The following is a 24,173-nucleotide window of genomic DNA, read 5'->3' as shown; positions in this document are numbered from 1 at the left end:
GTCTAAGGAATTCTTATTTTCTACATTAAACATCCTCAACTTCTTCACTAAATTTGTTGATTAAATCTTATTTAACACTCACTAAGTGCTAGACTCTGGGCTACAATGAAAATATATATGTCCTGCCTGCAAGCTGTTCAGTGTCTAGGAATAAAAGAGATAGAGAAATAGTTCAGTTCAGTTGCTCAGTCGTGTCTGACTCTTTGTGACCCCATGATCTGCAGCACGCCGGGCTTCCCTGTCTATTACGAACTCCCAGAGCTTACTCAAACTCATGTCCATTGAGTCGGTGGTGCCATCCAACCATCTCATCCTCTGTCATCCCTGTCTCCTCCCGCCTTCAATCTTGCCCAGCATCAGGGTCTTTTCCAATGAGTCAGTTCTCACATCAGGGAAATAGACATATCATGGAAACAGCCATGGCAATTGTACTCAGACTCTTCATCATGCCAGTCACTCTCTAATGAATTCCAGCTTACTAATGTCACTATTATATTAAGTTGCCACACACAGCAAAGCATACTAAGCATAGATGTGGTGTGGCCCTGGTAGACTGCTAAAGATAGAGTTTCTCCCTTAGATCTGGAAATAAACTTTTATTTCAAAAATTATGAGATCTGTTAGCTGTTACTATTTTTTTATGCTAAAACTCCAGCAAGATACCTTTCTGAAGCAGTCTTTTACAGAGAACCTTATGAGAAAAAAGAACAGTTAATTTTCTTTCACAAAAATTAACTCACAACTGATTTAACAACATACTTGTGAATGCAAACTATAAAACTTCTAGAAGAAAACATAAGAGAAAATACTACCTTAAGTTTAGATACAAACCCCAAAACATCCATGAAAGAAAAACATTGTAAGTTGCACTTAATAGATGGCTCAGATGGTGAAGAATCTGCCTGCAATGCAAGAGACCTGGGTTGGGAAGATCCCCTGCAGGAGGGCATGCCGGCACACTCCAGTATTCTTGCCTAGAGAATTCCCATTGACAGAGGAGCCTGGCGGGGTACAGTCTATGGGGTCACAAAGAATCAGATGCAACTAAGCGACTAAGCACACAGCACACTGCACTTTTAAGGAAGTAAAAAGACAAGCTACAGACATATATTTGCTTAAGGACTTTATGTAAAATGTACAAATAACTCTTAACACTCAAACAAATACCACAATTGAAAAATGAGCAAAAGATCAGAACAGATACTACAGTGAAGACATATAGGTATCAAATAGGCAAATGAAAAGATATTCAATATCATTAGTCATTGGAGAAATGAAAATTAAAACAATGAGATACCATTACATACCTATTGGTATGGCTAAAATTTAACACTGTTAATAACAAAATGTTGACAAAGATTCAGTGCAAAAGGGATTCTCATTCGTTGCTGGTGGAAATGCAAAATTGTACAGCCACTTTGGGAGACTATTTGGCAGTTTCTTACAAACCTAAATATAGGCTTTAGCAACCCACTGATTACACTCCTAGGCATTTATTCAACTGATCTGAAAACATATATCCGCAATGAAACCTGCAAAAGTGTTCGTAGCAACTTTATTCATAATCATCAAAAATTGAAAGCAACCAAAACGTCTTTCAGTCCAGCATATGGATAAACAAGAAGTGGTATATCCATACAATTAAGTGGTATTCCTAATGCAAAAGAGAAGGAGGAATTCATGTTCCTGGAACATACTTGATTATCAGATATACCTTATAGCACAGGCTAAAGATATATAAGTATCAATAACAGAAAATGATTCAAATCTAGTCATTTAAATATAGCATGTTATGAACATAGTCTTATGTATCTTTGTATTTTCATGATACTTCTGTATAAAAGAAAATCATACATAATAGAAAAATCATCAATATATTCCTGAAAAAAAAGAAACTTTATTATCTCCTACTTCTTAGCAAAGATGCTAGTAGGGCGCCCCATGATGTCTTCCTCAGTCAATCAGTTCAATCGCTCAGTCGTGTCCGACTCTTTGTGACCCCATGAATTGCAGCACACCAGGCCTCCCTGTCCATCACCAACTTCCAGAGATCACTCAAACTCATGTCCATCGAGTCAGTGATGCCATCCAGCCATCTCATCCTCTGTCGTCCCCTCCTCCTCCTGCCCCCAATCCCTCTCAGCATCAGAGTCTTTTCCAATGAGTCAACTGTTCGCATGAGGTGGCCAAAGTACTGGAGTTTCAGCTTTAGCATCAGTCCTTCCAATGAACACCTAGGACTTATCTCCTTTAGAATGGACTGGTTGGATCTCCTTGTAGTCCAAGGGACTCTCAAGAGTCTTCTCCAACACCACAGTTCAAAAACATCAATTCTTCAGCACTCAGCTTTCTTCACAGTCCAACTCTCTCCCTTGACTAGATGGGCCTTTGTTGGCAAAGTAATGTCTCTGTTTTTGAATATGCTATCTAGGTTGGTCATAACTTTCCTTCCAAGGAGTAAGAGTCTTTTAATTTCATGGCTGCAGTCACCATCTGCATTGATTTTAGAGCCCAAAAAAATAAAGTCTGCCACTGTTTCCCCATCTATTTGCCGTGAAGTGATAGGACCAGATGCCATGATCTTAGTTTTCTGAATGTTGAGCTTTAAGCCAACTTTTTCACTCTCCTCTTTCACTTTCATCAAGAGGCTTTTTAGTTCCTCTTCGTCTTCCTAGTCAAGGTGATAATAGTGACCTTCAGATGGTTTGATAGATTTTTTTCTTGATTAAATAGCCCTAATCTGGAGACAAGAGGCTTCCCTCATAGCTCACTCCGTAGAGAATCTGCCTTCAATGCAGGAGACCCGGGTTCGATTCCTGGGTGGGGAAGATCCTCTAGAGAAGGAAATGGCAACCCACTCCAGTATTCTCGCCTGAAGAATCCCATAGACAGAGGAGCCTGGCAGGCTACAGTCCGTGGGGTTGCAAAGAGTCGGACACGACTCAGCAACTTCACTTTAGGTCACCACAGAGCATTGGGTAGAGTTCCCTGTGCTATACAGTAGGTTATCATTAGTTGGACTTTCCTGATAGCTCAGTTGGTAAAGAATCCGCCTGCAATGCAGGCGACCCCTTTTCAATTCCTGGGTCAAGAAGATCCCCTGGAGAAGGAATAGGCTAGCCACTCCAGTATTCTTGAGCATCCCTCGTGGCTCAGCTGGTAAAGAATCCACCTGCAGTGGGGAGACCTGGGTTCAATCCCTAGATTGGGAAGATCCCCTGGAGAAGGAGTTAGCTCTTTTATACATAATAGTGTAAATATGTCAATCCCACTCTCCCAATTCATCCCACCCCTCCTACCCCTCCTTGGTGTCCATAATATTTATTCTCTACATCTGTGTCTCTATTGTGCCAATAAAATGTTTTTAATTAAAAAAAATTTAGGTAGTATATTAAAACTAACCCCCCCTCCAAAAGACATATTGCCTCCCTATAAGGTTGGGAAGATGTAGCTGATAGCAATGTGTGTTAGAAAGTAGGATGAAAAATTGTATGAGACAGTAATGTAAGGTAGCTACTAAAACCCACAAAGTGGTATGGACCTTTGGAGGGAACACAGCAGAGAAAGTACAAGCCAAACTCAGGAGCCAGACTGCCTCGGTTTCAACTTTTGCTGCATTGCTTTGCTCAGTATCTGTATAATCTTGAGCATCACTTACTTTTTTTTACAGCTTTATTGAGGCATAACTGATATATTAAAAACTGCACATATTTAGTGTTTATAATTAGATGAGTTTGGAAATAGGCATATACCTGTGTGTGGGCTTCCCAGATGGTGCAGTGGTAAAGAATCCACTTGCCAGTGCAGGAGACACAAGAGACCCAGTTCGATCCGTGTGTCGGGAAGATCCTCTAGAGGAGGAAATGGCACCCCACTCCAGTATTCTTGCCTGAAAAATTCCCTAGACTGAGGAGCCTGGCGGATTACAGTCCATGGGGTTGCAAAGGCGTCAAACATGACCGAGCGACTAAACACATAGCACACATACACCTGTGTGAACACCAATTACTTTATCAAATGGAAAAGTGGTACTTTATACCACTTCTAGGCTTGTTGCAAATATGTTAAGCACTTTTCAAGATTCCTAGAATGAAATTAGTGATTGATAAATGTTAGCTGTCATTATACAACATTATTATTGATTATAGTAAATCTAGTGTCCAGATTCTAAAAAAATAATCATTCTGTTCTATACTATCTTGTTCACATCTATTAATGTGGCAAATCTATCAATAGTCTTTTAAAACCAACATATACTTTTTAGTTTACCTCCTATTGTAGAGAGCAGCCAGCATAGTTAAGGGAATCTGGAAATAATGGCTTATAGAGGAAAAAAAAAGAGGGGGGGGGGGATCAGGATATTACTCTTGGGAGGAAAAACCTAAGAGAGCCCTGTTTAATGTATGGAGTTCCATTTTGCAGAAGAGGAAGCCTCAATATTTATCAGTCAAGAGGACAGAACAAGGATCAGTAACTAAAACCCAGTGGGAGGCAGAACTGAAATCAGTGTACTAAGAACAAAAAAAAAACTTAAATTCTTTACAAGGGTGATATAGTAATGATTACTCCACTCTTTGCCAGGTGTGGTACTGCAGATTGCTGAACTTGTGGGGAAAACAACCAGATGACATTTAACATTTAAAGGGACATTTAAAAGCCCTTCCTGGGGCTTATTTAATGGTCCAGAGGCTGCGAATCTGCCTGGCAATGCAAAGGCACAGGTTCGATTCCAGGTTAGGAAACTAAGATCCCACATACCTCACAGCAAGTGAGCCCACATACCACAACTAGAGAGTCCACGCACCGCAATGAAGACCCCACCTGCCACAGCAGAGACCGGATGGAACCAAATGAGTTTTTTGTAAAAGCCCTTTCCAACTCCAATTCTGAAATTTTGTTTTATAGGTCGTTAAGTTATCGGGCGTTTTGGTGCGGGTGTGTGTGTGAACAATGCCTATTGCAGGTTATTCCTGCTGCCATTATTACACACATCACATACGATCTCTGTGCTAGTCAGGAGGTGACACAGCTAAAGAGACCTGGAGGACAAGATGGGGTTGACAGTGACCAAGGACAAGGAAACTCCCCCTGGATCGGCTGCTTAGCGCTGCTGCCTGATCCGGGTGGTCCTCCCTGAGAAGGTGCAGATGGCTTATCTTTTTCCCGTCTTCATTAACAGTTCTCCCAGTCATTCTCTCTCTAACACTTGCCAAAGATTTCTAACCCTCCAGTTCTCCACAGTGTGACTTGAATTCAGCTCTATACTGTGTGGGCTTCCCAGGTGGTCCTAGTGGTAAAGAACCTGCCTGTCAACGCAGGAAACAGAAGAGACATGGGTTCAGTCCCAGGTTGGGACGATTCCCTGGAGAAGGAAATGGCAACCCACTCCAGTTCACACTGGAGTCAACCACTCTTGCCTGGGAAGTCCCATGGACAGAGGAGCCTGGTGGGCTACAGTCCATGGGGTTGCAAAGAGTCGCACATGACTGAGCGACTAAACACACAGCATACTATACTGAACAGGCTTGGTGTGGAGTCCAGGATCTCAGTTCCAGTCCCGCCTTTGCCCCTTACTGGCAGTCTGACCCCTGGCTTCCCACCTGGGCAGTGACAGTAGTGCTGTCGTCCCTGTGCTGCCTCCTTCCGTAGGCTTTTTTAAGGATTTGATGCACATATTAATGTGGATAATATTAAATAATAATAAAAGTATGTATTTGTTTATAAAAATAATAAAAGAAATAAATATCAATATATTATAAAAATAGTAAAAGCATATATTATGTGCTTTATAAATGTCATACACTATTGATATAAACAGGATTGTCTTTGCTTCTACCTGGAATGATGCTCCCTGCACCATACATTGCCCTGCACCCTCTGCTTCAGAACATGACCATTTTCCAAAAGAAAAACCATTTGTTTTCCACAGGGTGAAAAACACTAGATTGCTTTGCATTTATTTTCCATTTATTTTAGACTCTCAAGCACCTTGCATGTGCCAGTGATGACTTTTAAAAGTACAGCCAGTCAGTTCAGTGACAAGAGGTGTCTTTCCTCCTTCCTTTGTTCAGACATTGTTTGTTCCTTAGATGAGGCCGCTGGAACACTCAGTGCTTTACGTCAGAGTGAGAGCAGGCAGAACGTGGGGAATGGTGCGCGGGCCCACTGGGACGTGTTCACCTGCAGAGGCAGATCGCACCAGGACCAGGCTGAGAGTCTCACCGCCGTTAGAGGAGCAGGGGAGGGTGCCTTCTGTGCTTCCTAGGAGAGTGCTTTGCTGCTTTCATCTTTATTTCTTTGGTTTTCTTGTCTGTCTCGTTCTTCTTACAGAAGGTAAATCCATGAACTGCCTCTGGACCCTAACATTCTAGCATCCTCATGCGTCCTTTAGGCCAAAATACGAAAGGTTCCAAATTAGGGCCAAATAACACAACCCCAGGCAATCTGAATTTTAAAGGCGAAATGAAATAATACCCACAGCATTTAAATTTTACTTCTTCAAGTCCTCAGTGTAGTTTCTGTAGTTGACATCATAGCAACTGTAGATAGACAGGGGAAAGGTTACAACAGTGTTATAAATGAGAGATTTAATATCTTCATAATCACCCTAAGTATTACTCATAATAATGAAATAATATTGAGCATATATAATAATGAAAATAATAGTATAAAGCTAATGTGTGACATACATGTTAGCACTTTCCTCTCTGTATCAGCAGCCAATCGTCAAAACTCTTGAGACGTTAGTGATCTTATCAATCAGAAATAGCAAGAGAGATACTATATGCTCGTGACCTCAAGTGGGAAAGTCATAGTAAGATAAAAATTAAGCCCATAAGTCTCAGTTGAAAATCAACCTGCCTCTTTTCCTTGAGTACTTTGGGCTATTATTTTAAATTACTATTCAATATTCCTTTTAATATTTAAAATAACCTTCTCTTTGGAAGGTTTTCTGCCACGATACAACAAAAATGTTTAATCGTGCTAGCACTTAGATCACTGAACACATAAAATACGTCACTATTTAGAAGGAATAGTGTGAAGCTTTCAGGTGAATTTTAAGAATTTGAACAATATGACTGCATAAACTATAGGAGTGTTAATTATAGCAGATTCTGATGTAAGATGTTCTCACAGCATTGTGATAGGAATCTGCTTTTTTACTGGCTGTGCTTACAGGGAGCAAACAGAAGACCCCAGAGCAAGATCCTGGAGTAATGGAACCCTCTCCATTAGAATGTGGGAGTGAATGAAATTACATACTTAAAACATACATGTTACATGCTCCAAGTCCGAGAGATGTTTTCAAATGGATGTACATGCCATTATCTAATTCAGAATTTTCTACTTCCTAATTTGGGTTCAAAATGTATTATACTGTGAATTAATAGAATTTTGAATAGCTCTACATTTAACAAAGGGAAAGGTGTCTGTGGCTGCTGCTGGAAATAATTTGTTTTAAAAAACTAGATAAACTGTTATTAGAAAATCTCGAAAATTGTATATCCTTATGACTTTTCCATTATTTACGTTTCTTCTGCCCCCTTTTATGAATTAGTCCTTATCCTGGGCTTATATTTAAGTTGGAATAAATCTAATTTGAAGACCTTAGTTTGGTTTCTTTCCTTTTGATTTTCTATATTAATGAATACAATATGATTATTCTAGTTTTTAGAAAATTTGGTTAAAAAAAGTGTATATATGTTTTACATATAATCATCACAGCTATACTCAAAACTTTTTTTTTATTTTAAGTATTTGAGTGTATGTAATGTGCAATTCACCAGGTCACAAAGAGTCAGACACGACTGAGTGACTGAACTGAACTGAACTGAACTTCTTAAACTACTCCAAATGCTTTTGAGAAGCTTAATTTTAAGAGCATTTTCATTCAAATATAAAACATAGAAATTGCTTCATAAATTCCAAACTAATAAGGACCATATTAAACAATAAAAGAAAAAATATGTTGTAGTTAAAAGTACCTTGGATAAGTTGTGTGTTTGTACAATTAGGTCCTGTGTTCTTCGATGATCAGTCATAGACTTTTCCTGAATCTGAAATGCCAGAATAGAAATGTAAATGTTTCCTACCACAACTTCAAATTGAAGAGACATGCTATTGTTTTAAATCTCAGAAGATCCATTTTTCTTGCAAATTAAAATAATGACCAGGTGCAGGTATTTCATTTATGAAGCACGCAGATTATCATAAATCAAGATATCAGAGTTCCACTCTTGATTGTTTCTTCAAGGCAGGCTTTTCTAGGTTATGAGATGTGCACTTTCAAATTAAGTCAATTAGACTGTAGCTTCTATTAATCTTTGAGACGAGAATAGTATATTTAAAAATCTGTCTCCTTGTTAAATAGACACCATGACAGTGTTTGCATAGTGTATTGTTAACCTTCCGTGGAAGGTTAAGCGGCTTCTTCTGTATCTAAATCTGTAGCTGTGAAAAATGTCTGCAGCCCTGCACCCACCTACCCGTGAATGAGGAAAGTGGAGACTTGCACCTGTGGAATTAGGTGCAGCGGCAGGAAGTAAGAGCATTTGTAGCATATAATTAACGAGGAATTTTTTTCTTTCCTTTTTTTGAACGGCGTGTTCATCTCACTAAGTTAACTAGTGATTAACACTGGAAGAAAATTTGCTGGAGTCTGCACCCTTACTTAAACACATTCACTTGCTGGTGTATTCTGTTTCTTATGCGGCCCAAGTCAGAGGAACTCACCTTTCCATACTCTACTCTCTTCCATATGTATTGATTTCTTTATGCCCCTGGGGGAATTTTTTAGATGTTTTACCTTTTACTGTCATTTCATTAGCCACATTCTGTTCTTTTCTGAATCAACTTAAAAGTAATCCAGGAAGTCTTATTTTGATTTAGAGATTACTACCCTAAAAAGCAAGACGGAGAAGTTAGTGCTTAGGGAACTGAGGATCTCAAAGGTTTAAGTGGAGAATGGAAAACAACATTGACTCTCTTTTAGGGGTATTTAGGGCTTTCCTGGTGCCTCAGATGGTAAAGAATCTGCCTGCAATGCAGGAGACCCAGTATTTTATACATAATGTGCTTGCTACAGGGCTTCCCAGATGCACTGGTGGTAAAGAACCCTCCTGCAAATGCAAGAGACATAAGAGACACAGGTTAAATCCCTGAGTCAGGAAGATCCCCTGGAGGAGGGCATGGCAACCCACCCAGTATTCTTGCCTGAAGAATCCCATGGACAGAATAGCCTGGTGGGCTATAGTCCATAGGGTCACAAAGAGTTGGAACCAACTGAAGCAACTTAACACGCATGTGCTTACTATATGGTCTTTAATCGTTATTTTCTCCTTTGTTAAGAAAACTATAATTACAAATTACTTTGCTAACAAAGGTCCATCTAGTCTAAGCTATGATTTTTCCAGTAGTCATGTATGGATGTGAGAGTTGAACTATAAAGAAAGCTAAGCACCAAAGAGTTGATGCTCTTGAACTGCCATGTTGAAGACTCTTGAGAGTCCCTTAGACTGCAAGATCAAACCAGTGCATCCTAAAGGAAATCAGAAATCAGTCCTGAATATTCATTGGAAGGACTGATGCTGAAGATGAAACTCCAATACATTGGCCACCTGATGCAAAGAACTGACTCATTGGAAAAGATCCTGCTGCTTGTAAAGATTGAAAGCAGGAGGAGAAGGGGATGACAGAGGATGAGATGGTTGGATGGCATCACTGACTCGACGGACAAGAGTTTGAGCAAGCTCCGGGAGTTGGTGATGGACAGGGAAGCCTGGTGTGCTGCAGTCGATGGGGCCGCAAAGAGTCAGACACGACTGAGCGGCTGAACTGATAATTACCGATATAGAAAACATTTCTAAGTGTTCCTCTCTAGAACGTAATATTCTTGATAAAAATTCATCCAAATCTGCAGTTGTTGAAGTTGAACCGGCTGTTCCTTTGATAAGATTGAGGACACCCACTTGCACCAAAATGCGTAGCAGGGTTCTGTCTGGCTGATGCCGTCACATGCATGCCTTTCATTTACGTACCAGAAAATGAAAACTGAACCAAGTGTGTTCAGTTTTTGTTTCCTAACTAAACTTTATTTCCTAATAAGATAATGTTATTAATGGAATGAGACACAGTGACTTCCAAAGTATGTAAATTTCACTGCCATAAAGCAAGAGTCTTAGCACGAAGGAGCACTGAGCCAGCAATAATGTCTTCTATCCAAACACATTTGTACTGTAAGTAGAAACTGTTTAAAAGGAAAATTATATCTTTTTCAGCAATTTATCAGAGATAATTACCCTTCATACACCAAAGGAACGATAAAGTGTTTTAAAGAACTATAATTCTAATTGGTAAATGTCACCAGCTGTTGCAGTTATTCTTACTTGTGTATATTCTTTTAATGATTATAGTCTCATGCCACAAGCTACATGAAAATATATTCACTAGGTGTGAAATTCCCGTATGTCACAGTTTCAAGAATAGGTAAACAGCTCAAAGATAAAGGAAGAAATAATGCTAATGAGGAATGCAAAAATTGTAGGTTGTGTTTACTAGGCAAGCGGAGCTTAATTTGCCAAAGGGGAGAAAATGTAATTTCAAGAAGAAAAAGACGACACTTAATTTGTTGAAATAAACTTAAATGAGCCTTACTTCACACCCCCAACCAGGGATTCTAATTTTCTTAGTTGTAGAACTGTCTCAGCTTACACATTTCAGTATTAACAGCCCTTCTGTCTGCCAAAGGGAACAGCACAGAGTTTTCTTTTAGGCTTAAATTGTAAAGTGTCTGTTAGTTTCAGGTGGCAAAAGATACGTTTTTCCTGGACAATGTTTCATGATGTCTAATGTTATCTTAAAAGTGATCAAGAAAACAGAAAATTACCTTCCGAGTCTGTGGCAGATGTATAAAGGCATCATTCTCCATTTCATCTGGCTGTAACTCAGTTTCCAGCGAGTCTGATGGGTCCAGTGTTTAACTAGTGTAAACGTATAAGCATACTCCTCTTTTGAAAGGCAGAAATAAAAATGGGGTGGGGTGAGGAGAAACGGTGGAGGAGGCAAGCCTCTCCTGTGTTTATTCTTTAACTCTCAGTCCAGCTGGGCAAAACCCTGCTGCCTTGGAATTATACATATCATAGCGTTTCCTTTCCACACACTTGACTGAAACTCACAGGTGGAACTGACTTGTTATCATACATAGAAAATTATTCTGTCATTTTCATTCTGCAGCAGTATGTTTTCTGAATGTACTAATTTTTAGTGTTTTGACAAAGTTTGAGAGACACGGAGAGAGATCCTTATCTTACGGGCTTCAGCTGTTAATAGTAGCTAATAATCCTGTACAAATTACCCTGCCTTTTCACTGGAAATCTCAGTATAACACCACTTGCCCCCAAAGAAGAAAATCGCCTAGGTTTCTCTTGAGTACCCTTGCAATTATTTAAACTTTCAAACACTGCTGGTGAGAATTATGTAGAAAAACAGCAAAATGAGTTTGGGAAGTTTGGAATATATTTTCTGCATTGTGTAGGAATGCTCTTGAAGGAAAGATTAATAAAGACGTTTATATAAATAGTTGTTTCTGGTTATAACTAGTCTTGAATTTTGTTATATCAAAGTTATGTTTGAAAGTATCCTTCAGTGTATGTGATATAAATTTCCCTTTAGGCTAAGTATAAGAACAGTAAGTACTTCCTGGGATTTTCATTGCCCAGAAATAACTTCATTAGCAAAAAGTCAAATTAATTTTTATCAGTGAGATATGCCAATGTCTGCACTGTGCACTCGTTAAGAGATGGGCAGTTTTATCATTGTATATAAACTATTATCCCTCCCCCCCAAAAAAAAGAAGTGATAAGAACTTTCTGTCTTTCATTTAAGGAAAAGGCATGACCACTGTCCTAACATCACTCAGAGGTATATCTTGTCTTTCCTGCAGTGTGTTAGTAACTCAGTCATGCCCAGCTCTTTGAAACCCCATGAACTGCAGCCCACCAGGTTCCTCTATCCATGGGATTTTCCAGACAAGGGTACTGGAGTGGTTTGCCGTTTCCTTCTCCAGGGGATCTTCCTGAATAGTTAAATGATTCACATCCTCTTTCATCTGATTTCCTTATGTTATTTACTTTTGTGAAGAGTCCATTGATGGCTTATATAAGTGCATCCTACAGATATGAAATGATACACAACTGACTGACTTATTTGGGCATCAGTTTTACCATTTCATCATATTATTGCCCTATTCTAATTAAATGAATAACTCAGTACAGACTATGAATCAACTCCAGGTATAGAGTATACAAATCATCTAGTCAAGCTATGTGAAACTCTATAAAGAACTAAAGATAAGTTTAGAAGGAATACTCCTTAGGAACCATTCAGAGTTCTGTCCCCTCCTTGTGCAGATTTTGTAGATTCCATAGCAAGGAGGACTTTTATTAACTGCCCTGTCTCATCTAACATTAGAAGATGTGAAATGTTGGATAACTTTGGAAAGTTAGCTAGTCCACACCTTTGGCTCTTCATGGGAGACTAGTTCATCCATAGTCTTATCACATTTCTAAAATAAGTCCTTGAGGTAGTATTGATAAACATGGATGAGCAGAAGCCATGGATAACCCACAAAATTTTGATTTGCATTTCATTTTGTAATGCATTAAATGTTTTTTGTTCAATATCTTCCTAATAAGAAAACTTATTTTCTATTCCTTGAACACCCATAGTAGTTGAGGAAGGCAACCCAAGGAAAGCTAACATTTTTTAAATATATATATGGATAAACAAGCCAGAAATGATGAAAAAGAAGTTGTAGTTGCGCTTAAGAAATGATTATTGATTATGGGAGTTTTTGGAAAAATTTATCTATTTATACTCAGCGTATTGGCTTTGCAAGGTAGCCATTTTTTAAAAAGGTATCTACTATCTTACAACCACATATTTCTAATCATTTAAATGATGAACAATAACTATGACCTTAAGTTATAGACCTCAATAATAAACTTTTATTTACTTTAATTATGGAGTTTGAAGGTGTCCATTGTTGATCTTTTTTTTTTAATTACTGATGCAATGTGCATGAACTTGGGCAAGCTTCAGGAGACGGTGAGGGACAGAGAGGCCTGGAGTACTGCAGTCCATAGGGTCACAAAGAGTCGGACACGACTAGGCAACTGAACGACGACAATTGTTGATCTTAAGCATATTTTTCTAGTGTAACTTTTGAAATGATATAATGAATGCTTTTCTAGGGTGGTGATTAAATAAATTTTCACAATCAAAACCTAATATTGTTCTATTCCTCGTGCTTTTTCCTCACAACAGAAACCAGGAATGGATCTGGCAGATACCTATATTATGTTTGTTCGGCAAAATCAAGACATTCTTCGAGAAAAGGTCAATGAGGAAATGTACATAGAAAAGTTGTTCGATGTAAGTAGCTACTCTTCCAGAGCCAGCTGGCATTGTAGATGTACTGCGAAGGGAAAAGTTGCATTTTGAGGCTGTGTCTGCAAATCACTTTTTCTTTCCTTTTTTTTTCTTCTACACAGCTAATAGTTTATTGTTTTGTTTCTTAGACTGCTGACAGAAGTTTTAATAGATTTTTTTTCCTATACTTGAAATTGTCTCTATTAGAATGAGAATCTCAAAATCATTTGAAGGTTCATTTTAGCAAGCAAGATGATATCCAGTTTACCATTGTGTACAGCTTACATCAATTGCCTTTGCTGCAATCTGTAAACAGAATCATACGGTAATGTATTCGGCCCCTACTATAAAAGTTTTTCTTAAGTCAATATGATATTCTTCATGCAAACAAAGAAATAAATCTCAGTAAAGCCAGATATCTGCCATGCACTGTTAGTGTGCCTTTTCATCTTGTTTTCCAGCACTAAGGTTTGCTAACAGATAGAATGCTGCTCCGGTCTCGTGGAGGTCTTCACAGAGGCATGGCAGCTCCTAGGAAGGGGAGGTTGTAGTTTTAGCTGCCTTGATCCACAAGTTTCATCCACTGAGTATCTGTAAAAGAGACTAAGAGAGCAGTCCATTTCAATAACAATGTTGTCACTTTTTTGTAATTAGGCAGCAGTCAGTTCAAAGGAAATGGTACTTTGCTGATGACATAACTTTGCATAATCCATTCCGTTGCTGATTCTGACATGTAATATTTGCTCTGAACTGTATTTATTTATGTACATCTTCTCTGCATTTTAGAAATGCTTTTCTGGCAGTTTCATTTAATTATGCAAGTTACTGCACATGTTTTCACAACAGCAATTCACGGGCTTCGTGGTGACACTTCAGCTGTGGCAGTTACAGGAGGTCTTGCCGCGTCATCCTCTCCACCATGGTCTATGCCAGTATTTGCTGTTTGTCAGGTTGGGTGGTCACAATGAGCCTTCTCTTTCGTATTTTATGTTTCTAGCCTCTACCCGGGCTGTTTTACAATAAAAGTATCATCTGTTTTAATAAGCTAAGTGTTAATATGTGTGAAGAGAATGATTTCCGAAAAGCTTTGATGCCCTGCAGGGGTAGAAAAATTATCATCCATCCAGCTGGCTCTTTTACAAAATACTGAAACCGTATTAGCAACTTCTGCTTCCATTTGGTATTGCTCTGAATTTACGAGCATATGTTTCACTTCCAAGTTCTCTTTTACTTTTTTTTTGCTTATGTGGTAATTTTCAAAACTGTTGAACAGAAAAGAAGAGTTTGTGTTATTCCCATTGTGTTTCTTCTTGGTATAGTGGAAGCACATTTTCTGTGTTGAAAAAATGGTACAGTCATTCTACAAATACATTCTACGCGTGTCTGTGTGTGTGTCTCTCTGTGTTACACAGTTCTTAACATCTTCAATTTTTTGTCTTGGTGACCTTTTTACTACAGAACTCATCCTCAGTTTGTAACAGAGGTAGAATTTCTTTCTTCATGAAAATATTTCCCACTTCAACTCCCGTCCATTCACCAAACTTCTTTTGAGACTTTTGTATGGCAGCAGTTAACAAAGGGAGCTAACTAAAGTAGATGCCAAGAGGCCAACATTAAAATGATGTGCTTATTCTATTGTCGTGGCTGTAGGTGTATATTGCGCTTTCCTGCCAATGCCTAAGCATCAGACATGGCTTGGGTTTGCTTCTAAAAGGAACCCATAACCAAAAACCATTCTGTTTTGGTTGTGAAGGTTTTGTCATTTTGAATATCCCCAGTAGGACATTGGACTTGTTATTTGTAAAATAGTTACAGTGTCCTTAAACATTCTAATAATTTTAAGTTGCACACTTGTATTACTGTAATTAAAAACAAAAAAGTAGACTCTAATTCTATTGATATGTCATCAAGAATAACATAGATGAGGGGGTACTAAGAGCCCCTAATTAGCCAAGACTGAATTTGCCTCAATTACAGTTAGTAAATGAGAGGTTATCAAGTATGTGTTGAAAGGTAAAGTAGAATGTGTATCTTAAGCAACAAATCATTACCAAGAGACATTATATAATTATTGGAAATCCACTTGGCTGTAGCTTAAAATAATATTGTTAGGTGTCAAGAAGCAGTTGAAAATAATGACCCTATAAATACTGTTAGCAACCTGAGTCTATTACAGATAAAAGATTGAAAGGAACAATTTTATTCAGGCATCAGTGACAAACTTTTGCTATTCCAATTAAAGTGTTTCCTGAGTAAGTAAGGGAATGGAGCCTCCCACCTTCAGATGCAAAGGAAAATGTGTACACACACGCACGCACACAGCAGTGAGTCATTATATAGTGGTTTTAACCAACCCAGATAAGAGTACAGGGGCTACAGTAAGAGAGCTTCATTCCTTATAAAGGATATGCTTTTTATCCAAAAGAAATTTGCTTCATTTCAGAATATATACTAATATTTCTATATAAATCAATTATTCTACAAAGCACTGACCCTGCCTCCAATACCAATGCTTTAAAAAAGAAATCAGGTGTTTTACTAAAGAATCTTTTTCTGCGTGATGCCCCATGCATGGAAAAGACTGCTGAAAATTCTGTGAAACTTGTCCTAAGAGTAATAATAAATTACTTGTGGTGTTCCTGGTCTTAAAATCTTTTTGATTAATGAAGCATCTTAATAGTTCCTAATTTGAAGGGAGATATGTGCTCAGTCGTGTCTGACTCTTTGCAACCCTATGGACTGTAGCCCTCCAGGCTCCTCTGTCCATGGGATTTCCCAGGCAAGAATACTGGAGTGGGTGGCCATTCCCTTCTCCGGGGGAATATTCCTGACCAGGGGCTCAAACCTCTTCTGTCTCCTGCATTGGCTGACAGGTTCTTTACCACTGGCGCCACCTGGGAAGCCCGATAATAGTTCCTAATGTTTCTGACTAAATACCTTAGGGTTCTGTTTAAATAGTTGTACCACTGACTAAGGTCCAAAAAGATGGACACTGCCCTAGATTTGTGTCCACGGTTTTGGGGCTGTACCATGAAGGGGAACTTTACCTCCATCATTGTCCATGAGCAGCCCACACAGCCATACGCCATCACCCTTCTTTCTGAGCATCCTACATTGCTGTGATTATTGTTTTAGCTTCTATGGAAGTTTTTTGGTTTCTTCAATGTGTGAAAGAGGGAGGTGACTAAAATATATATTATCTAAAAGGCCGTAAATAGGATAATCTTAGACTTTTAGGTCAAATCTTGAAATATTAAAACTAAAGTATCATTTGAAGATCATGATTAATATCAGAACAGATATCAAGACATTCTGCTTTGCTCCATAAGTTAAACTTATAAAACACTTTCTGTTTTAAACAGAAATAACTTCAGAAAAATGTTCACTAAATGATGGCAGATACCATATTTAACAGAAGGTACTGGGTTTGACTAAGATATTAGATTGGCCAAAATGTTGTTCAGTTAGTGAATACATTGTTCAGTAAAATTCATCGTGAAAATGAAAAAATATGACTTTTATTGTTACTTAAAACTGAACAAACTTTTTGGCCAACCCAGTACATTCCTGATTTTTTCAAAGTGTCAAAATTATACCTGTGGCCTTACCTGTCATCACTGCTATTCCTAGGGCACCTCCATGTACCAGGAAAGGTGCTAGGTTCTTGACCTGTATCATCTCTAACCTAGGTAGATGCTTGCATGCATGCCAAGTCACTTTAGTCATGTTCTACTCTTTGTGACCCTATGGACTGTAGCCCACCAAGCTCCTCTGTCCATGGAATTCTTCTGACAAGAATACTGGAGTGGGTTGCCATTTCCTTCTCCATGGGATCTTCCCAACCCAGGGATTGAACCTGTGTCTCCTTTGTCCCCTGCATTGCAAGTGAGTTCTTTAACCACTGGTGCCACCTGGGAAGCCATGTGGGTAGATGCTGTCACCCCCATTTTAGCCTTATTTTCAGGTTAAGAAATGTCTCATCCAGAGATGATAAAAGACTTGTTACATACTAAATCAGACTTTGAAATTGTGTCACTCTAGTTTCAAAGTCCATCTTATGCCTACCATACTTCCAACTCAGTGGACATGAGTTTGAGCAAGCTCTGGGAGATGGTGAAGGACGGGGAAGCCTGGAGTGCTACAGTCCATGGGGCGCAAAGAGTCAGACATGACTGAGTGACTGAACAACAGCTTCAGATTTACAGAATTTGAAATGATAAAACAGTGTTTGGAGGAAGAGGACTGGACCAGGAATCTAGAAACCTGAGTTCTAGCCATAGTTCTGCCATTGACTGGATAAGTGCACTTCAAGAAGTTCTGTCACCTGGCTGAAACTCAGTATAGATAGCACATGTAAACCAAAGAAGTTGATCTAGAACTCCAGATGGTTTCTGAAATCCCCTCCAGATTTTAAATAGTTTTAATTTCAGCAGTGGCAACAAAAGTTACTGGGTTGTTTGCATGCCAAGTCTTGCACCCCGGAGTAGCAGACAGTTCTAAGGTGTTTTTGTGATGGCCAGGTGAAAGCAAGAAGCAGTAGCAGTTACTGTAGATGAGTAGAAAAGAGATTCTACATAAGGAATGCCATTTGATATTCTATACAGCTACCACCATGGTTCTGAGTCCTACAGGTAGAAAAATAGTTGGAACCTGTATATTCTGTATTCATGTTAAGTCTTTCAGAATGACCAGAATATCTTAAACGGAGGCTGTCTTTGCTTGTCAAGTGATACACATACTGAAATCTATATGTGAATATAATATTCCCGGAATTGCACAATATATTCTTGTAGCTTATATTGTACAACATGGGAAATAAAGCCAGTATTTTATAGCAACTGTTGTTGTTCAGTCGTTAAGTTATGTCTGACTCTTGGTGACTCCATAGACAGCAGCAGCCGGGCTTCCCTGAATGTAGTATAACCTTTAAAAATTGTAAATTACTACATGTACACCTGTAATATACAATATTGTGTGTGTTAAGTTGCTTCAGTCCTGTCTGACTCTTTGCGACCCTGTGGTGTATAGCCTGCCAGGCTACTCTGTCAATGGGATTCTCTAGGCAAGGATACTAGAGTGGATTGCCATGTTCTCCTCCAAGGGATCTTCCCAACCCAAGCACTGAACCCACATCTCTTATGTCTCCTCCATTGGCAGGAGAGTTCTTTGTGACTAGTGCCACCTGGGAAGCCTTAATATAATATTACATAGCAACTATTTTGTTTGTTGGTCACTAAGTCATGTCCAACTCTGTGACCCCGTGTACTGCAGCATGCCAGGCTTCCCTGTCCTTTGCTGTCTCCTGGAATTTGCTCAGATTTATGTCCAATGAGTCAAGATGCTGTCTAACCATCTTATCCTCTGCCACCCCTTTCTTCTTATGCCTTCAATCTTTTCCCGAATCAGGATCTTTTCCAATGACATCCATACATGACTACTGGAAAAAAACCATAGCTTTGACTATACTTTTGAAAAAGAAAATAATTAAACTTAGTGATTATCATTGTATTTTGAATTTAGCCAATGGGAAAAAAAAATCTCACATGTGAAATTTACCTTAAGACACATTAAAAAACTGTGTCTTATCTGAGTCAGTGAACTTTAAAGGAAGTTCTCTAGCAGAAGAGAATATGGATTTACCAGAAGAAGTTCTGCTTTAGAGGTAATCTCTCTTATCCCAACTTATAAAACATCATTGTCAGTAGCTGTTTAAAAAATGCTAGCAAATCAAAGCCATTTACAACTTGTCTGATCCCAATGTAAAACCATGGCAATGCTTTTCTTTTTTTGGAAAAGGGAATGGCAACCCACTCCAGAATTCTTGCCTTTAAAATCCCATGGATGGAGGAGCCTGGCAGGCTATAGTCCATAGGGTTGCAGAGAGTCAGATACAACTGAGCATGCAGCACAAGTCCCATTTTTAATGCCTCCGATGAGGTTTCTTCTCACGCTGTCAGGTTTCAGGAAACACAGAGCTTGCCCCAGGTACCCATGGGTCAGCAGAGACGCTGGACACTTTCCCAGAGAGCTTTGAGTCTCTGGGTTGAAAAGTCATGATGTTTCAGAAATCAAAACTGACGCTCACAGTAATTGTCACAAGAGCACCCTCTGTGGTCACTTATAATGTCCAAGAATATCCCAAATGCTGAGGCTAGTAGAGGTCAACAGAAGTGCATCTCGTTGTCTGGGAGAGACACTGAACCCACCTAACTCTCTAAACGTTTGTGCCTTTACAAAGCATTGCCCATCTTGAGACCCTCTGAGACAATTTTGTTTTAGCGCTCATGTTGCTGAAGACACATCAGGGTGCAGTCTTTAATTGGTAAATCATGCAGATTAAGCATTCTCTTGTGTTATAAACTGATTAAATATTTAATTGTTGAGGAGTTTCATCTCAACGAGATTTTTTTTTAATTGTGTTGTGATGTCTTCTAAAGTTAAAAGTAATCCTTTAAATGATAGTTAATCAGTGATATTCATCCACATAGTGCTTTGTAAAGGATTAATTTTCAGGACTTTCCTTGAAAAGGATTCTTTTTGGTAAAGAAACTCTAAGCATTTTAAGTAAAACTGACTTCAAAAATGTCAGTGAGTTTCATGGCCATTTTAAGATATGGTAAGAAGGGGAAAAAATGAAACTCTTGCAAGTGAATATGCTTTTCAAAATAAAACTAATTTTGCACTTCTACCTCTTGTTTATCTCTGGACTCCCAAATAAAAAAACTCTGGACTCAGAGTTTTAGAGTTCTGTGTTTCACACCCGTGCCCAATCTTTTTGATTCAAGAATTTATTCATCCTCAGTAAGATTGATGCTACTATTCTTATTTAAAAATTAAATTTGTTTCATTGGTTTGCCAGAAATACTTGAAATCCACAAAACAAGAGTAAGAATGGCTGCTATTAATAGACAGTAGAATATATTAGAACTGACCATCTACTTTTTCAGTCATATTCCTTGGATGAATTTCTTTGTATGTGTAATCAGCCTCATTATAAACAAAAGCTGGAACCCAGTAAGACCCAGAGGGCTTCTTTGCCTTCTTGCATTTCTTATAATTCCATAATATGATAGATACATTCACTCATATATGACTGTCGATTTTAAAATAACAGTTTTCCTCTTTTCAATGTTATTTCACTTTCAATTGACAAACAAATTGTTATATCCAAGGGTCCCCAACCTCAGGGATCTAGTGCCTGCTGATCTGAGGTGGAGCTGATGTGATAATAATGGAAATACAGGGTACAATAAATGTAATCTTCTTGAATCATTCCAAAACTGTACCCCTCTCCCTAGTCCATAGAAAAATTGTCTTCCACGAAACCAGTCCCTGGTGCCAAAAAGGCTGGGAACCACTAAATCAGTATAGATTCTGATTACAGAGTATTTTCTCTTCAATGTTGTCTCTATGTAAAAAGAAGTCAAATATAAAACATTAACTTGGACCCATCCATGATTTTCCTATCAACAATCAAAATCAAATATTGCTATCACTCTCATGTCCTAACCATTATTTTGCTTTTCCATCACTAGAAAAGATGAATGTAAGCTCAGTGATGTACTTGAGACTAAGATCATTTATTTCTACCCACTGTTATGTCATGTACCCTGGGGTCACCTTGTGCACTAAAAGTAGATCAGAAGCTTGACTGTTTCTTATCCATGTTCATAGGACTGGCATGTCGCCTCTCCTACATTTTAACAATTTCTTATTTAGCAGCTTTAATATACTGTTTTCCAGGGGGTGTTTTTTAATGTAATTATATGTATTTGTTCCCACTTTATTTTATCCACAGTATTTGTACTCACATAGAAGTTGTTTGACCTCTTTTAAAACAGTTGTAGTCAACACTTGTTCTGTATATGGTCACGTCTGCTTTAGTAAATGGCATACAAACCTTGCTCCTTACCTGCTTCCCCCCCGCCAAGTTTATTTCTCTTCAAAACCTCTGCTCTCAAATTACAGCTGTCTCATTCATTTTAGTTAATCATCTTTATTTTAATATTGAGTTATCATTTGTAAGTATAAGAATTTATGAAAGAATCTACTTTAGATGTACAGTGTGCGCCAGAATAACTTTGGCAAGTCCAGACGCGGCTCCTCATGACCAAAGGCCCTCATTTGAATCTAAGCTGTTGGTGAATGAAGACCTAAGAAACCTGAGCTAAGCACGCCTAATTGCCTAAAAGAAACTCCACCAGAAAAAAAATGTATTGTAGCTGGTTGATCTTATTTCTTTGATAATTCAAAAGAATCTTCAAGAAGTATGTGGACTTCTCCCTTAGATTCTTGAAATGTGATCACGAGACACAATTGTCATTTGGCACATGCCCAGAAATACACATCTTTGCATGAGGCACCTGGACATATGTGGCAGGTCTGGTAGAATCAGGCTAATTAACAACACAGGCTTAAACAGGCACCTCATCTGGCAGTGCAGTTAGTTGCCTGATGGTGCTCAGCAGGATCGGGTAGTGCTTTTTATTTTTCTATCCTAATGGTCTGCTGCCCACCTAATTTTGCCTTATTGTCAGTCACTACTTACCGCAGCTTGGGGCCCTCCCAGGAGGCTAAATTATTATCAAAGGATTAGGGAGATGTAGCCTTGCAGCTCTGACATTTCTGATTACTTGTCTATGCCAGAACACTAATTAGCTGTGACTAATTAAGAAAAATGTTCCTGCCATAGAAAACCATTTAAAAGAACTAAAAAGTAGAAAAGCAATTCAAAAGCTGAGCAGTGCTCAGATTTTGCTGATGCTCTTTAGATTTCCACCAGAGCCTTAACTCACCTTTAATTGTGCTCAGAATTTAAAAAAAAAAAATCTCACTTGTGAACTGATCTGAGGTTTTTGCTTGAATAGGAGGGAAAAAAAATTGGGGTTGATCACTTAAAATCACTTCACCATGGTAAAACTCTCTCTGATGAATCGAAGATGTCAAAACTTGCATTTTCCTCAAGAAATTTTTCTAAACATCAAATGCATAAATGTGTATTTACTTTCATTCACCCAAGCCAGTGACAGTAACTTAATAGTCATGGAAGAAATCAGAATATTCCCCCTCCTGATTTTATCAAAGATAGTTGAAATAATTACAAGCAACATGTTGAGCAGTTCAAAAGTTATTTAGTATTGATTGCTTGCTGCTTTCACATGGATGATGGTCTGGAAACTCTTGCTTCTCTACACAGAGCCTGGCTTTTCCTCGGTGGCTTTGCATACTTGCACTGCAGCTGGCTCCCAGTGACCTATTAATGAGACTACCCAGGGCTCTCCTGAGACCAGCCATCGCCATCAGTTGGCCAGTGTGATGTTTTCATAGAAATGGTGGCTACCATTCTCCTTCTCTTCAAACCCGACTTCATAAGCAAATGACACATGGCTTTAAAGCCATTTTCTGTGGTGGTTTTTTGATCTCCTCCTCCATCAAACACGTCCTCTGCAAGCCTCCCCTGCAGCCTCATCTACATGGTTGGTGCCATTCACAAGTGAGCACAGAAGTGGCAGCCAAAATGCCACCATTGACTAAGTCCAACTAAAAACAAAGTCTGTGTCAAGAAGCAGCTGTTGTAGTAAACCAACATCATTGTGGCAAAACAGGGTGTTTGTTAAACTCATTGAAAGGAAACTCTATAAACAATTTTCACAGGTACTTACCTAAACTCAAGAGCCCTCAATTTCTTGATCTCAGCCCAGCCCTAAGTAAGACACCATCTAAATTTCACTCTCTTAAAATAGGCAAAATGTTTTATTTGAAATAAAGCAAGTTCTAATCCTTACCTCACCTAAATTCTTCATGCTGTTTTTTAAGCCCATTTCCCCTTTTCTTCTCAGTGGAGAACAAAAAACAGGTAGCCAGCATCTCTAGGGAATAATCCTTCCTATATATGAAGACTGTTAGTAAGACACCTGTCATCCTTGTCTACTCCAGGATAAATAATCCCTATTTGCTCAACTTTTCATCATAGGCCCCTTTTCTAGCCCTTTAATCTTTTGAGGGGCTGTCCTTTGAAGCTTCTCAAAATGCTCTGTGTCACGCTTAGGCTTTTAGAGTCAGGAATTTGTTATTGTGGTTCAGTCACTAAGTCTTGTCTGACTCTTTGCGACCCCATGGACTGCAGCACGCCAGGCTTCCCTGTCCTTCACTGTCTCCCAGAAGCTTACTCAAACTCATGTCCATCAAGTCGGTGATGCCATCCAACCATTGCATCTTCTGCCACCCCCTTCTCCTCTTGCCTTCAACCTTTCCCAGTAGCAGGGTCTTTTCAGATGAGTCAGTTCTTCTCATCAGGTGGCCAAAGTATTGGAGCTTCAGCTTCAGCATCAGTCCTTCCAATGAATATTTAGGACTGATTTCCTTTAGAAGTGACTGGTTTGATCTCCTTGCAGTCCAGGGGACTCTCAAGAGTCATCAACACACAGTTCAAAACCATCAGTTCTTTGGCTCTTAGCCTTCTTTATGGTCCAACTCTCACATCCATACATGACTACTGAAGAAACCATAGCTTTAACTAGACAGGCCTTTGTCAGCAAAGTGATATCTCTGCTTTTTAATACGCTATCTATGTTTGTCATAGCTTTCTCCCAAGGAGCAAGTGTCTTTTAATTTCATGGCTACAATCATCATCTGCAGTGATTTTGGAGCCCAACAAAATAAAGTCTGTTACTTTCTATTGTTTCCCCTTCTATTTGCCAGGAATAGGATGTAGTATTTGAATGTGGCTATACACATTCCTATTT

General features: G+C 38.8%; 1 protein-coding gene across 5 annotated transcripts in view; it reads left to right on the top strand.

Annotated features, from left to right (window-relative positions):
• Nucleotides 1-24,173, top strand: part of CADPS2 (Ca++-dependent secretion activator 2) — a 375,512-nt gene that overhangs the window by 334,381 nt on the left and 16,958 nt on the right. For 4 of the 5 annotated variants that reach the window (XM_010838081.1, XM_010838080.1, XM_010838082.1 and 1 more), the window contains one exon: nucleotides 13,324-13,431. In XM_010838081.1, the coding sequence (XP_010836383.1) occupies nucleotides 13,324-13,431 (108 nt within the window). Of the gene's footprint in view, nucleotides 1-13,323; nucleotides 13,432-14,274; nucleotides 16,154-24,173 lie in introns of those variants that run through there. The other variant, XM_010838083.1, reaches the window with a different exon arrangement.

The sequence above is a fragment of the Bison bison genome, unplaced genomic scaffold (genome assembly GCF_000754665.1).
Source record: "Bison bison bison isolate TAMUID 2011002044 unplaced genomic scaffold, Bison_UMD1.0 scf7180017864089, whole genome shotgun sequence".
In the NCBI taxonomy this organism is placed as follows: Eukaryota; Metazoa; Chordata; class Mammalia; order Artiodactyla; family Bovidae; genus Bison; species Bison bison.
Note: the sequence above shows the minus strand (reverse complement) of the source record. Positions and strands in the feature narration are given on the sequence as shown.